Source organism: Prionailurus viverrinus, chromosome D2 (genome assembly GCF_022837055.1).
Source record: "Prionailurus viverrinus isolate Anna chromosome D2, UM_Priviv_1.0, whole genome shotgun sequence".
Taxonomy (NCBI): domain Eukaryota; kingdom Metazoa; phylum Chordata; class Mammalia; order Carnivora; family Felidae; genus Prionailurus; species Prionailurus viverrinus.
This window is the reverse complement of record NC_062571.1, coordinates 34,642,587-34,658,483: the sequence shown is the minus strand read 5'-3', so window position 1 is coordinate 34,658,483 and position 15,897 is coordinate 34,642,587. Positions and strand designations below refer to the sequence as shown.

Sequence of the window (15,897 nt, the reverse complement as noted above, 5' to 3'; positions counted from 1 at the left end):
TTGCAATTACCACATTCTTGTCAATAAGGTTGCTTATGTTTGTGAATAATTGTTTTATATATTTGGGGGCTCCCGTATTTGGCGCATAGACATTTATAATTGTTAGTTCTTCTTGATGGATAGACCCTAATTATTATATAATGCCCTTCTTCATCTCTTGTTACAGCCTTTAATTTAAAGTCTAGTTTGTCTGATACAAGTATGGCTACTCCAGCTTTCTTTTGACTTCCAGTAGCATGATAAATAGTTCTCCATCCCCTCACTTTCAATCTGAAAGTGTCCTCAGGTCTAAAATGAGTCTTTTGTAGACAGCATATAGATGGGTCTTGTTTTGTTATCCATTCTGATACCCTATGTCTTTTGGTTGGGCATTTAGTCCATTTACATTCAGTGTTATTATAGAAAGGTATGGGTTTAGAGTCATTGTGATGTCTGTAGGTTTCATGCTTGTAGCGATGTCTCTGGTACTTTGTCTCACAGGATCCCCCTTAGGATCTCTTGCAGGGCTGGTTTAGCGGTAATGAATTCCTTCAGTTTTTGTTTGTTTGGGAAGACCTTTATCTCTCCTTCTATTCTAAATGACAGATTTGCTGGATAGAGGATTCTCGGCTGCATATTTTTTCTGTTCATCACATTGAAGATCTCCTGCCATTCCTTTCTGGCCTGCCAAGTTTCAGTAGAGAGATCCGTCACTAGTCTTATCGGTCTCCCTTTATATGTTAGAGCATGTTTATCCCTAGCTGCTTTCAGAATTTTCTCTTTATCCTTGTATTTTGCCAGTTTCACTATGATATGTCGTGCAGAACATCAATTCAAGTTACGTCTGAAGGGAGTTCTCTGTGCCTCTTGGATTTCAATGCCTTTTCCTTCCCCAGATCAGGGAAGTTCTCAGCTATTATTTCTTCAAGTACACCTTCAGCACCTTTCCCTCTCTCTTCCTCCTCTGGAATACCAATTATGTGTAGATTATTTCTCTCTAGTGCATCACTTAGTTCTCTAATTTTCCCCTCATATTCCTGGATTTTTTAAACTTTTTCTCAGCTTCTTCTTTTTCCATAATTTTATCTTCTAGTTCACCCATTCTCTCCTCTGCCTCTTCAATCCGAGCTGTGGTCATCTCCATTTTATTTTGCAGCTCATTAATAGCATTTTTTAGCTCCTCCTGGCTGTTCCTTAGTCCCTTGATCTGTGTAGCAATAGATACTCTGCTGTCCTTTATACTGTTTTCAAGCCCAGCGATTAATTTTATGACTGTTATTCTAAATTCACTTTCTGTTATATTGTTTAAATCGTTTTTGATCAGTTCGTTAGCTTTTGTTATTTCCTGGAGGTTTTTTTGAGAGGAATGCTTCCGTTTCGTCATTTTGGATAGTCCCTGGAGTGGTGGGGAACTGCAGGGCACTTCCCCTGTGCTGTCTTAATTAACTTGTGTTGGTGGGCGGGGCCGCAGTCAGACCTTACGTCTGCCTCCAGCCTACTGCTGCGGCCACAGTCAGACTGGTGTGTACCTTCTCTTCCCCTCTCCTAGTGGCATGGCCCGTCTGGGCTACTTGCACACTGCCAGGCTTGTGGTGCTGGGGATTTGGCGTATTAGCTGGGGTGGATTGGCAAGGTGCACGGGGGTGGGAGGGGCAGGCTCAGCTCGCTTATCCCTCGGTGATCCGCTTAGGGAGGGGTCCTGCAGCTTGGGGAGGGAGTCAGACCCGCTGGAGGGATGGATCCGCAGAAGCACAGCGTTAGGTGTTTGTGCGGTGCAAGCAAGTTCCCTCACAGGAACTGGTGCCCTTTGGGATTTTGGCTAGGGGATGGGCGAGGGAGATGGCGCTGGTGAGCGCCTTTGTTCCCCGCCAAGCTGCGCTCTGTTGTCCGGGGCTCAACAACTCTCCCTCCTGTTGTCCTCTAGCCCTCCCGCTCTCCCAGCAGATCTGTTTAACTTATAACCTTCCAGATATTAAGTCTTGCTTGCTGTCCGAACACACTCTGTCCGGCCCCTCTGCTTTTGCAAGCCAGACTCGGGGGCTCTGCTTTGCCGGCAGGCCGCCCTCCGCCCTGGCTCCCTCCCGCCAGTCCGTGTAGCGCGCACCGCCTCTCCGCCCTTCCTACCCTCTTTCATGGGCCTCTCCTCTACGCTTGGCTCCGGAGAATCCGTTCTGCTAGTCTTCTGGCGGTTTTCTGGGTTATTTAGGCAGGTGTGGGTGGAATTTAAGTATGCTGCAGGACACGGTGAGCCCAGCATCCACCTGCCATCATCTTCCCAGAAGCCGAAAAAAAATTTTTAATTGAATTGTAATTGACATACAATATTATACTAGTTTCAGGTGTACAACATAGTGATTTGACAGTTAAATACATTACTAAATGCTTACCTTAAGTATAGTTAACCATCTTTCACTACACAAAGTTATTACAATATTATTGATTGTATTCCCTATGTCGTACTTTTCATTCTTGTGACTTATTTTCTTTTATAACTGGCACTTTGTACCTCCTAATCCCTTTTGCCTATTTTGTCCATCCCCCTGCCCTCTCTCTGACAACCACCAGTTTGTTCTCTGTATTTATGAGTCCATTTCTGTTTTTTGTTTTTTTAGATTCTACATATAAGTGAAATAACATGGTATTTGTCTTTTTCTGTCTGACATACTTCACTTAGCATAATACCCCTAGGTGTATCCATGTTGTTGCACAGGGAAGATTTCATACTTTTTTTTATGGCTGAGTAATACTTCATTGTGTATATATACCACATCTTCTTTATCCATTCATCTATCAGTGGATACTTAGGTTGCTTCCATATCTTGGCTATTTTAAGTAATGCTGCAATAAACATAGGAGTACATGTACCTTTTTGAATTAGTGTTTTTGTTTTCTTCAGGTAGGTGCTTCGAAGTAAAATTACTGGATCATATAGTATTTCTGTTGTTAATTTTTTGAGGAACCTCCATACAGTTTTCTGTAGTGGCTGCACCAGTTTGCATTCCTGCCAACAGTGCCTGAGAGTTCCCTTTTCTCCACATTTTTGCCAATACTTGTTATCTTTTTGATACAAGCCGTTCTGACTAGTGTAAGGTAATATCTCATTGTGGTTTTGATTTGCATTTCCCTGATGATAAGTGATGTTGAACATTTTTCATGTGTCTGTTGGCCCACCTGTATGTCTTCTTTGGAAAAATGTTTATTAAAGTCCTCAGCCCATTTCTTAATGGAATTGTTTGGTGTTTTGTTGTTGTTGTTGTTGTTGTTGTTGTTGTTGTTGTTTTGGTGTTGAGTTCTATGAGTTCTTTATATATTTGGGTAATAACCCCTTGTTGGATATGTCATTTGTAAATATTTTCTCCCATTCAGTAGAGTGCCTTTTCATTTTGTTGATGGTTTCCTTCACTGTGCAAAAGCTTTTTAGTTTGATACATCCCAATTATTTATTTTTGCTTTTGTTTCCCTTGCCTGAGGAGAGATCCAGAAAGATATTGCTAAGGCCAATGTCTAAGAGTTTGCTGCCTGTTTTCTTTGAGTTTAAGGTTTCAGGTTTTACTTTTAGGTCTTAATCCATTTTGAATTTATTTTTGTGTATGGTGTAAGAAAGAGGTCTAGTTTCATTTTTTTGCATGTAGCTGTCCAGTTTTTCACACATTATTTATTGAAGAGATAGTCTTCTTTGTTATATATTCTTGTCTCCTTTGTTATAGATCCATTGGCAGTATAAGCGTGAGTTTCTTTCTGGACTTTCTATTCTCTTTCATTGGTGTGTGTCTTTTTTTGTGCCAGTACCGTACTGTTTTGATTACTATAGCCTTGTAGTATATTGGCCATTTGCTTGTCTTCTTTGAACAAACATTTATTTAAATATCGTGTTCATTTTTAAATGGGTTTTCTTTTTATTACTGAGTTGTAAGAGTTCCTTATATATTCTAGTTGCAAGTTCCTTGTGAGATACATCATTTGTAAATATTTTCGCCTGTACTGTGGGTTGTCTTTCCACTTTCTTGACGGTGTCCTTTGAAGCAAAGAGTTTTAAATTTTGGTGAAGTCCTCTATTTATTTTTTCTTTTGTTGCTTTTGTTTTTGGTGTCATGTTTAAGAAACTATTGCCTGATCTAAACTAATGAAGATTTACCTCTATGATATCTTCTAGAAGTGTTATAGTTTTAGCTCTTATATTTAAATCTTTGATCCATTTTGAGTTAAGTTTTATATATGATGTGTAGTGGGGGGTCCAATTTAATTCTTTTGCATGGGGACATTCAGTTGTCCCAGCACCATTTGTTGAAAAGACTGTTCTTTTCCCCACTGAATTGTTTTGGCACCCTCGTTGAAAATCAGTTGACGTTAAATGTGAGGTTTTATTTGCAACAACATAGATGGAACTAGACGTTATTATGCTAAGCGACGTTAGAGAAAGACAAATATCATATGACCTCACTCATATGGGGAATTTAAGATACAAAACAGATAAACATAAGGGAAAGGAAGCAAAAATAATATAAAAACAGGGAGGGGGACAATCCATAAGAGACTCTTAAATACAGAGAACAAACTGAGGGTTGCTGGAGGGGCTTGGGGTGGGAGGATTGGATAAATGGGCAAGGGGCATTAAGGGGAACACTTGTCGGGTTGAGTACTAGATGTTATATGTAAGTGATAAACCACTAAATTCTACTCCTGAATCATTATTACACTATATGTTAGCTAACTTGAATGTAAATTTAAAAAAAATTAATTAATTTTAAAGTGAGGTTTTATTTCTGGACTCTTTGCTCTATTCCATTCATCTATATGACTACTTCATACTTTTTCTAACTTATGATTAGAATGCCTTATGTGCCCTCTCTACATGACAAACTCCTACTGCATGATTCCTCTACCAGAAGCCTTCCTTTTCCCTGCAGGTCTTTTGTATACCTCTGCATACTTAAAGCATAGGGCTCATCACTCTTCTGTGGGGGGTGTGTGTGTGTATCTATATATCTATGTCTATACATCTATATCTATCTATCTATCTATCTATCTATCTATTCTTTAGTATTTAGGAAGCTTCTGGTGAGTAGAGACTGGACCTTTTATATTTGATTCCCAGAGCTTTAGCACAGTCCCTGGCATGTGGTGTGCTATTAATATATTTATAGGAGGAATAATAGGAGCAGTATTGAATTTTGTTTTGGATGTGTTCATTTCTAAGTGCCCTTAGGACATCCAGAGGGTTATAGTCAATAGGCATTTTTATTTATTAATTGAAACTTGCTTACACTTTTCTTTTTTAAATTACTCATTTGTCAAATATTGGATGCCTGTCTTCTACCAGGCATTGTACTAGACTCTGAGGTACAGTGGTAAACAAAACATCACCCTGCACTCATGAAGCTTTCATTCTAGTAGGAGAAACAGACAGTATAAAATTGTTTAAGATAGTTGGCAATAATACCAGCAAGGAAATCCCGAGACTGAAGGTGAGGTCAAGACTGGTGATACAGACTGTGGAATAATCTTCAGAAAGGTGATACTTGAAACTCTGTAGTTATAGATGGAATTGCCAAGAGATTGAGCATATAAAATCACCAAGAGATTGTGCTGAGAGAGTCTTGAAAATATCCAGATTTAGGGGGGAAATAGTCTGAAATGTAGGAAAACCAAAGGAGTAGAATCCTGGAAACTAAGGGAAAAGAGAAGAGAAAAATATGTAGAATGGTAAAGGAGGAGTAAGACTAAGAAAGAACCATAGGTTCAGGTTGTTAGTCATTTGTAATCTTAAGAATTAAGTTTTGGGGCACCTGGATGGCTCAGTTGGTTGAGCATCTGACTCTTGATTTTGGCTCAGGTTATGAGAGGGAGACACAGATCTCATGGTTTGTGGGATTGAGCCCCATGTCGTGCAGGCTCTGTGCTGACGGCATGGAACTTGTTTGTGATTTTCTCTCTTCCCTTCCCCTGCTCATGCTCTTCTCTGTCTAAATAAATAAATAAACATAAAAAAAAAAGAATTAAGTTTCAAGGGATTTGTTAGAGTCCATTTTCTAAAATAATTGAATCCTTGGACTTTTTTGAAACAGTGAAACTGTGCTGTAAGTTTTTTCTTACTCTGTAAGGACATGCTATATCCATAAATGGAGAATTTAAGTGTATACATTTAGATGTTATTTATCTCTGTGGGGCTTCATTTTTTTTCTGAGACCCCTGAAAACTTACTCTGTGCAGAATCGCTCTTAGACTTGTTATCCATTGAACTTCTTTCATTTTGAAAACCTTGGTATTTTCTTTTAGTTTCTTCATTCTTCAATTGGGTTAAAAATCATTTGACTATTATGTGAATAATTGCTGTGTGTGCATATAGACATTTGCATTTGGTCAGCTAACATATAACTTTTTTTGTTTTTTTTTGTTTGTTTGTTTTTTTGAATAGTGACAGAAATGTTGGTAAATGTTCTGAGTATTTGCTCTGATGATGAACTGATGACTGAAGGTGAAGACCAATTTGATGGTATGATTATTCATTTTACTATTTTTTATTATGAAATGGTATTTTTGAACTGCCCAGCTTCACTACATAGTCTTGCAAAATGTAGTCATTGCTCTCAAATGGCTATGTCATTTGATAAGTATCAAGACAATTTTTCAGATATTAAGATGTTAAAATCATTTTAGTAATATTACTTTTTTATGTTGGTATGGGGAAAAAGATGAATTTTGGGACAGGGGAAATTTGGAAGAACAGAAGGAAAGGAAAATTGAAAGGTACCTAAGAATGTGGTTCTTCATGAATATGGGCACCACTTAGAGGGATGATACAAAAATGCTTTTTGTTTCATTGGTACAGTATTCTTAGTGCATCAGAAACATACCTGAACCCCCAATGTTGTTGTCATTTTTTTCCCCCGAAACTAAAGTAGACTATTCCCAACTGATGAGTGGTTGTGTTCTAAGAGACCACTTGTTAGTTTAGTTTGATTTTCAGAAATGGTTTCTGAAGGTTAGATAGACATGGCTGTTTGTTCTTAAGCAAGCCCACCAGGATGTGTACTGGTGTGCATTTATAGTGTAAATTAATACTATAGAAACAAAATTCCTTTTATTTTTATGTCTTGAAAAAATTTTTTTTATTTAAAATTTTTTTCAAATGTTTGATTTATTCTTGAGAGAGAGACAGAGACAGAGACAGAGACAGAGCATGAGCTGGGGAGGGGTAGAGAGAGAGGGAGACACAGAATCTGAAGCAGAATCCGGGCTCTGGGCTGTCAGCACAGAGCCCGATGCGGGGCTCAAACTCACAAGCCGTGAGATCATGACCTAAGCCAAACTCGGACACTCAACCGACTGAGCCACCCAGGCACCCCTTGAAATTTTTACTTGAAACTTTTTAAGTATAAATATTTTTTAAAATTTAAAGTCACTGAGAAACAAAAATGTAAACAACTTAAAGCTGAAACTCTTTATTTCCTTCTATATGCCCCTGACATCTTTGTTGTAGCATTCTTTTCATAATTGCAATCAGTATATAATTGTTTCCATGTATTAAACATGGTCTATGTATTGTTAAAACTTAATAGCTACATATTTCTAGGTTATTAATATACATAATTTTCAGTTAATCTCATATTGTTTGGCATTTGGGTTGCTTTCAGTTATCCTTATTATGAATAGCATGCAATAAATATGCTTATACAGTATATATTTTTTTTTCTTGGAGTGAATTTCTTGAAGAGAATTACAGAATTAAATATGTGTTTTAGCTTCATTATTTTAGCTATGAACTGCCAGATTACTTTGCAGAAGAATTGGAGCAATATGAAGTGCTTTTTGCCATGGTTTTCTCCACAGGCCCACCTCATTGGTTTTTGTCATTTTTATTTATTTTGCTTGGTAGCTACCTAGTAGTGAATTATAGTTGGTTTAATTTATTTATATTTCTTTGATTTTCTAATGATTGTTAATTAAAAAAACTGCCTACTTTTTCAACTGTATAAACTGTATATTTTAATTGATCACTTACTAAAGTACAACCTGAGTAAAAACTATTTAGAAATTTCTCTGCTTACGAACAGGTTTAATTCTTACACACTGTTGTAAGCCCATTTGTTAAAAGTACAAAGTAACTGTATATGAGTGTCTGCTATTGCCATCTGTTGGTGGCAAACAGAGATGTGCTTTTACTCTGGTTTGTAGTTTCATTAATTGAAATAAATTATTTATATCCATTTTTTTAGTTTGGATAATAAACTTTAATGAGTAATATTTTTTCTTATTTTAATTCTCCTTTTGATGTTTGTGTAGAAGTTTTTAGCTCTAACATACTTTCTTGTATCTGTCTTTTCCATAAAATTTTAAGTAGTTTTTTCTTCCTTTTTTTTTTTTAATGTTTATTTATTTTTGAGAGAGAGCACGTGATCGAGAGAGGGACAGAAAAGGGGAACAAAGGATCTGAAGTAGGCTTTGCGCTGACAGCAGAGAGCCTAATGTGGGCCTCATACTAATGAATTGTCAGATCATGCCCTGAGCTAAAGTCGGATGGTTAACAGACTGAGCCACCCAGGCGCCCCCTAAATAGTTTTAATTAAATATTTTTTCTCCATGTTCTGTCACCTTAACCCTTTTCTCTTGTTAGACTAGGTCTGGGTTTAGATTCTAGTTTCTCATAATGACTATATGACCTCAGGCAAATTACTTAGCCTTTCTAAGTCTCAGTTATTTTATCTTCAAAATGAAAGTAATAGTACCTACTTCATAATCTTACAGGTATTGATATAATGACTGCAATAATTTTTGGTTCGTAGCTCACTAGTTTTTTCAGGTAAAGTTTTCTATTATTTGTTAAATTCTGTGAAATATCTAGTAGTAGTTTTAATTAGTATATCATTAAATCTGTATCTTCATCTAGGAAGTTTTTTTTTTTTAATAATTTAGTTTTCTAAACTAAGATCAAGATCTCTCGCTTTATATAATAGTTCATTTAACTATTTCATTTAATGTATTTAACGTACAGTTATTCCATTTAAAATTACATAATTTTTCTTTGAAAAAATCTGTTATCATCAAGTTAAATTAATATTTTAGCATTTTATATTCTCATACTATTACAACTGGTATCTCTTAATGTGTTTTCTGTGTATAAGGTGTACATTATGTATTTGTGGGTTTATCTTATGTTTGAGAACCTGGATCAGCAATATTATTTCCTGTGGTAATTTTTATTTTGTTTTCCTTACCTTTTAAAAATCTGTTATTTACATAAGGCACTTATGTTCTACATTTTGCCTTTATTTTTATTTTTAACAAATTTGTATCAATATTATTAATAGTGGTTTTTAAAAATATTTTAAATAGGAGTAGTGATAGGTAATGCTTTAGTCCTCTTCCTATAAAAAAAAGGAAAAAAAATTTCTTTGTTAAGTCTACTACAGTACTTGGCTTAGATATTTATGATTTATATGAAGATAGACACTGAATCATTTTTGGGATTCAACCAGGAATACATACAAAATTTTATTATATTCCTTCTAATGAGATTTTATGTATCTAATCAACATTTTCCTATCAAAAATAAATTATGCTTATTTATCCGCTTGTTATATTATTCTTGCACTTCAGGGATAAGTTAAGTTGGATCATTAAAGAGGTGGTGTAGTTTAGTGAAAAGGATCGATGGTTTAGGTATCTTGGTGCTACCATTATGCTAGCTGTGTAATCTTGGAGAAGTCACCTCACTTCCCAGGATCTTCTCATCCATGGATTGAAGGAATAGAAAGGAAATAATTTTAAATTGCTAAGCTGTCATTTATGACAGTGTTTCTGTGGGAAAATACGTTGAGTTCCAGCTTTGAATATAGAAATAGATCTCCCTTCACTGCCAACATAGCAGGTGTAATTACTCATTTCTTCACCCTTCCATACTAAGTATTGGGAGTAGAGACTCCAAGAAAAATTTAAGAGTATGAATCTAGGAGTTTGTATGGAGGACTAAGAATGGTTTGGGGGAGACCCTTGAGGAATGGAGGAAAGGGGCGGACATTAGGATAGGTACTAGGGTGGGATAGGGAAAAGAGCTACTGGAACTAGGTTTATTTCCTTTTCTTAGTCATATTCCTGTATTTCTTCCCCTTAATTCTGTACATTGTTCTCCTTTCCTTTCACCATAATAGCATGTCTTTTGTCCTCTCCTTTCCCTTTTCCTACTCAGCAGTGGAACCATCCTATGAGCTGGGCATGGGGAGAAATCTGACTTAGAAAGAAAACTTGGTGGGGCGGGTGGGGGCGGATTGCTGAGGAAGGTTTAGCTTTTCTGTGGGGAAAGGGAGAGAGCAGGAATGGAGATTTCCCAGTGGCAGGAAAGAAAGAATAGTTTTTGCATATGTAAGCCTGAGATTGGGTAAAGGAATAAGCCTCTTAAGTGATGATCTTTGGTATTCTGTATTGTTTAATGTATATGTGGATTTATTTTTAAAGGCAAAAATTTGCATAAACATATTGCATGTATAAATGCACATTCTTTTTAGAGGTATTATTTAATCATTAAAGAGAATTTCTGAACACTGATGTCTGTGATTTTTAGAATGCATACTATTTCTTTCATATATTTATCTTTTGTCTTGAGTTTGGTAAAGGAAATACGTAACCCACATGTGTTGTAGTTTTACTAAACTAAAACTTTGCATTTCCTGTAATGGAATCATATATCTCTGCATTAGAATGGAAGATATGGAAAGCTCAAATGAAACATCTCTACTGCCTTCTCTTAGAGATATTACTTGCTTGAAACAGTCTGTTGCTATTTCTGCAAAAAGATGTCCCGCAAGCTCCCAGATTGGATTGGGAACAGAAAGCACATACTATTGATGTTGAGTATGTGCAAAAGTTCTACAATTCAGATTCAAGAAATTGTGTGCTCTTGTTATTATGGAGTGTGGGAGGCTTAGCCTTTTCATTATTGGGAGTGGGTAAGATTTTCCACTGAGGTAGTTTATGAAGTTACCCACATTTCTCTGTGTATACTATAGATTTTGCAGATGTTGGTGTCCTTGAAGAACCACATGAGTTTGTATATCATTTGTGTCATTACCTTTCACTTAACATATTCCCATGGGTGACACATTTCCTTAGGGGTATCAATATAAATGGGCGATTGTTGTTTGCACAGTCTCTTATCAGTCTTATGTGTTTTCACGTGTTTTTTTTCTGTCCCTAATTTGTCTACTTTCATCAAATATTATAGTCATTCTGTCCATAATTTCTTCTGAACACATATCTTTTAAGAAATCTTTCCTTTAGAGTTCTAGCCAGTGGCATCCCTCTTTTATTCACTAGATCCTACAATACTACATTTTTCAAATTTTGAATATGAGGGCCTTCATTTTTCTCCCTTTCTTTCTACATTCATTCTTCAGTACCACTGCCAAGTTAAATCTCTATCTTTTTATTTGTCTCAACCACCTTTTCTCCATCATTCACTTCCTTTTTTCTGGACTCTCCATCTGAAGAACGGCTCATATATGGCAATAAAAAAGGTACAGACCAGACAGAGTAACATTGTTTTGAAATATGACTTCATAAGTTATCCTCATATCCATGTAAGTTAGCACATTCATTGAATACTATTGATGCAGAGTCCTCTTGGGCCTTTTGCAAATTTAGTTTAAGTTTTATATGAGTTAGAATTTGATGTTTTTAGAAGTCATATTCCAAGATATCTGTCTTTCTGTGCATGGAAATATTTTTCCCTCTTTTTCATTCCTCTTGTTTTAAAATTTCATTCTTTTGCTTATTTGTAATGTTTTGTACTTTTCCCTGCATGATTAGGGGTGTTTGATTGTCTGTCTTATTCCCCAGAGTAATTTTACTGTGGACATTTACTTTAATATTATGCATGATGTGTTTGTAGACTGATTTTAAATCCTGACTTGTATAGTGTTTTTATATCCCAGTGACTTTTTAAAATTTGAAATCAGTATAGTTTACATATCATTCAGTTTTATATGTATATAAATTAAGTCTGAAAATATGAATGTGCCTCATTGCAGCCATCCTCTCCCATCCTCATACTCCTCTCCCCCAGTCTAGCTGTTTTTAAAATTCTGTCCATTTTAAAACAAAATGTTTGTGTTAATTCATTCAAAGAGATCAGACTTCCCTTATGTCCTTGGACAAGACATTTAATAAATTTAGTTTCTTTGTCTAGAAAATGAGATTAAACTTTGCAATATATCCCTAATGTCTCTTGAAATTCTAATGTTCTATGATTCTGAGATTTTTAGTAGTGTTTTGGCATCTTAAAAACACTGTGTAATACCATGGTACCTACACAGTTTTGTATTTGTAAAAACTGTAGCTTCATTGCTCATAATATTACCCTTTAGAGCATCATAAACATGGTCATGGAGCCTGTTTTCTCTAAAATATGTCTTTTGTTTTCGTCTTTGAAATTAGATTTCTTTTCTGTTTCCTTGTGGTAGGGTCCAGTCATCATCTTAGTTTTTAATTATATGGTATTTGTGGGCTGCTTGAATTTTAAATGAGATGCTCTAGCCCAGAAGACTTATGGTTGTTCAGACCTCTGTGTACCTATGGCCCCTTTTAGTCTAGTCTCTTTAGCCTTTCCTTAACTTTCTCCTCAACCATGGTGCTTCCATATGTGTGTTTTCATCATGTTGAAGCACAGCTCTAAGGAACCACACTCTTGGGTCCAGAGTGATTCTAGTTGCTATATATGAGATAACAGGACTGAGATTGTTGTTCTTTCTGGAGGCCAAGGGAAGGAAGATACAATTTTGAGTTTTTCTTCGGCCAAAGATCAAGTTATTTTGGTATATTCTCTTCTGTACCAGTGATAGGCAGTACAGCCAACCCTTTATAGAGGTAACAGTGATCCTTTAGCCATGTTTTTTAGGGAATCTTTTCTTGTTCACTCTCCTTGTGTCATACTCACCTAGGGATATAAGAGATTGTATATATTTGCATGACTTTGAGGACGTCTAGTCCATGAGGTTAAGATGTGCATTATTGTTGAAATATTAGTATGGACCTTAGTTCAGCGCCATCTGCACAGTAGTTATTGTATACCATTGTTTTTAAACCACTTAGAGCAAGGAACTTACTTTATCATAGTAAGATGGGATATTTCCTGCCTGCATGTCAGAGGCTTTTATAACAGTTAAATAGAAGACTATACAGAGTTATTACCAACTCTTGTCTGTTAGTCTGCATGCCATAGGCTCTCATGAGAATTAAACAAAGACGATAGGATTGTTAGCATTATTTTTGTTCTCTGGTTTGTGATACAGGTTGGGTTCTAGTTTCTTTCCCATTGCTGTTTTACTGATTAGCAGTAGCGTGAGAGTCATAATGTTTGTGGATTACTTTTCATTTGTATCTGTATCAAACCCCAGTCTTAGACCAGTGCTGAGCTAAACACTGAAGGAGTAAGAAGCTTTTTGGCATGAGTTCATTAAGTCTCCTTCATGTGAGCTGGTGGGCAGAGGGTTTGGTATTGGTTAAGATGAGCCTGGTATAGGGTAGTGATAGAATGGTGCAAGTGTGGATGCCCTAAACTTGAGTCCTTTTTTCTATTTATTCCATTGAAAGTAGGTTCAGCTGCAGCCCGGAAAGAAATCATAAGAAACAAAATTCGAGCAATTGGCAAGATGGCAAGGGTCTTCTCTGTTCTCAGGTAATGATACATTTTCCTGATTATTTGTTTTACAGAAATTCCTTTTATTGTACTTTGCTGTAAGCAATGTCCTGTTTGACACCTAAAAGCAACATAGTAGCATTCTTCCTATAAAGAAGTTAGTTGTACATTTACATAGTGAAGAAGGGAACACAAGTCCTTTTGAAACTAGGGGTTTTGACCCTTGTGATTATTTTTGCTCACTTTTGGTATGTGTTGCCCTTCTGTGATGAAAGTACTGGTTCTACACCTTAAAACTTAGAGCAGGATAAGGAGGGGGTACTTTTTATTAAAAATTTTTTTTTTTTAATGTTTATTTATTTTGAGAGAGAGAGAGAGAGAGACAGCGCAAGTGGAGGAGGGGCAGAGAGAGAGACAGAGGCACAGAATCTGAAGCAGGCTCCAGGCTCTGATAAGTCAGCACAGAGCTTGACGCGGGGCTCGAACCCACGAGCAGCGAGATCATGACCTGAACTGAAGTTGGACGCTTAACCAACTGAGCCACCCAGGTGCCCCAGGAGGGGGTGCTTTTTAGAGTATTCCTGATGAACTTGCTCATCCATACAGGAAGTCCCCTTTGCTGGAGCCACAAGCTGTTTTCCTAGGGTTAATTCAGGTTTAAGGGTACACATAATGGGTCAGTCCTTAAAAATTTGTTTGCAAAACTGGTTATATCTGACATTTGAACTTTACAGCATCTGAAATACCATATTTTCTCAATTGCTTGATTCTCATTGATGATTAATCTCATTATATATTTAATAAGGCTTTTCAGGAAAAACAATATATGTGTCAGTTGTAAGGCATACATTTAAAATACAGAAAAATGTCTTATCTTGGAATTGAGGAAAATATGGTAACAACAATGAATGTCATGGCCTACCTCTGGGCCCCATCTCATCTTTTGAACTAAGTACTTGTTGGAAGTCTCTGATGTTTGTTATATTTCTTTGCAATAGGGAGGAGAGTGAAAGCGTGCTGACACTCAAGGGCCTGACTCCCACAGGGATGTTGCCTAGTGGAGTGTTGGCTGGAGGACGACAGACCCTGCAAAGTGGTAATGATGTTATGCAACTTGCTGTGCCTCAGATGGACTGGGGCACACCTCACTCTTTTGCTAACAATACACATAATGCATGCAGGGAATTCCTTCTGCTTTTTAGTTCCTGTCTCAGCAGCTGACACAGGCAGAATACTATATGATAGGTAGTGTCTGGTTAATAACCTGACCAAGGCAGAACATTGATAGAATGGGTATTCCTTTCAATTGAAAATAATGGTCAGTCTCTCAGCTTTTAATGAAATGATATGGGAGCAGCTCATATCATAATGGTTAAAATCTTTATTTTTGTTTGTCTAATGCACTCTTTTCTTTTAAGAGCCCCAGTTTCTGAATGTGAATCAAGGATATCCAAATTACTAAAATGGAAATGTAATTCCAAGTTTCTTATTTTTTATTTTTTTAATTTATGTAATTGTATTAGACTATGCTTATATTTTCAGATACTTAATTTTAGAATTAACAGTCTGCTTGGGCCCCAGAACATTACTTATGCACTTCACTTGCCAAAAGATTTGTGCAAGGTTTTGTACCCTGGTGAATAATGCCAAAGTTTGTTTTCTGTGGTGTTTGTCAAATGTTCTATGTATAATTGACTGTCTGTAACATGCTGTTTTCTTCCTCTGCAGATGTAGCTGCTTTCCTAAATCTGTCTGTCTTTCTTTAGGTTAGCTGTATGTCTGTAAAAGTATGTTAAATTAAATTATTCTATCAGACGCTTGTCTGTCTTTTGATGTAGAAGCAACTCTGTAGCACCTTGTTTTGAGGTTTGCTGCATTTGTTGCTGTACTTTGTGCATTCTGAACATGAATGTAACATTAGATATTAAGTCATTGTTATAAGGGGTTGAATTTAAATCCTGTAAGTCAAAATTGAAAGGGTGTTATTAAGTGTGCCTTTATTTTGCATGAAAATAAAAAGAATTATACGTAAAGCATTCCTGTAATCTGGCTCATTGAATATTTTATATTTAAAAAAAAAACTTACTTTTTTTGGCGTAAATATTTGTGTAAATACTGGGTTAACTTTTTGAAAGCCCGTTACATATTAAATAGAAGAGAGTGATGTGAATGTTTTAGCGTATACACAATAACTCAAAGTCTAGATTTCTTTCCCTTGTGGTTGGAAGGCAAAAAATGTGATATGGAAAGTCTTAATTTATGTTTTATTGTAGCCACTTTTGACAGCC

At 36.3% G+C, this 15,897-nt stretch overlaps 1 protein-coding gene across 5 annotated transcripts in view; it reads left to right on the top strand.

The window, feature by feature from the left end:
- Positions 1–15,897, top strand: part of PPP3CB (protein phosphatase 3 catalytic subunit beta) — a 59,928-nt gene that overhangs the window by 37,446 nt on the left and 6,585 nt on the right. For 3 of the 5 annotated variants that reach the window (XM_047826240.1, XM_047826238.1, XM_047826242.1), the window contains exons 10-12: positions 6,395–6,472; positions 13,564–13,648; positions 14,608–14,705. In XM_047826240.1, coding sequence (XP_047682196.1) covers positions 6,395–6,472; positions 13,564–13,648; positions 14,608–14,705 — 261 coding nt within the window. The remainder of the gene's footprint in view (positions 1–6,394; positions 6,473–13,563; positions 13,649–14,607; positions 14,706–15,897) is intronic. The other 2 variants (XM_047826241.1, XM_047826239.1) reach the window with 1 other exon arrangement.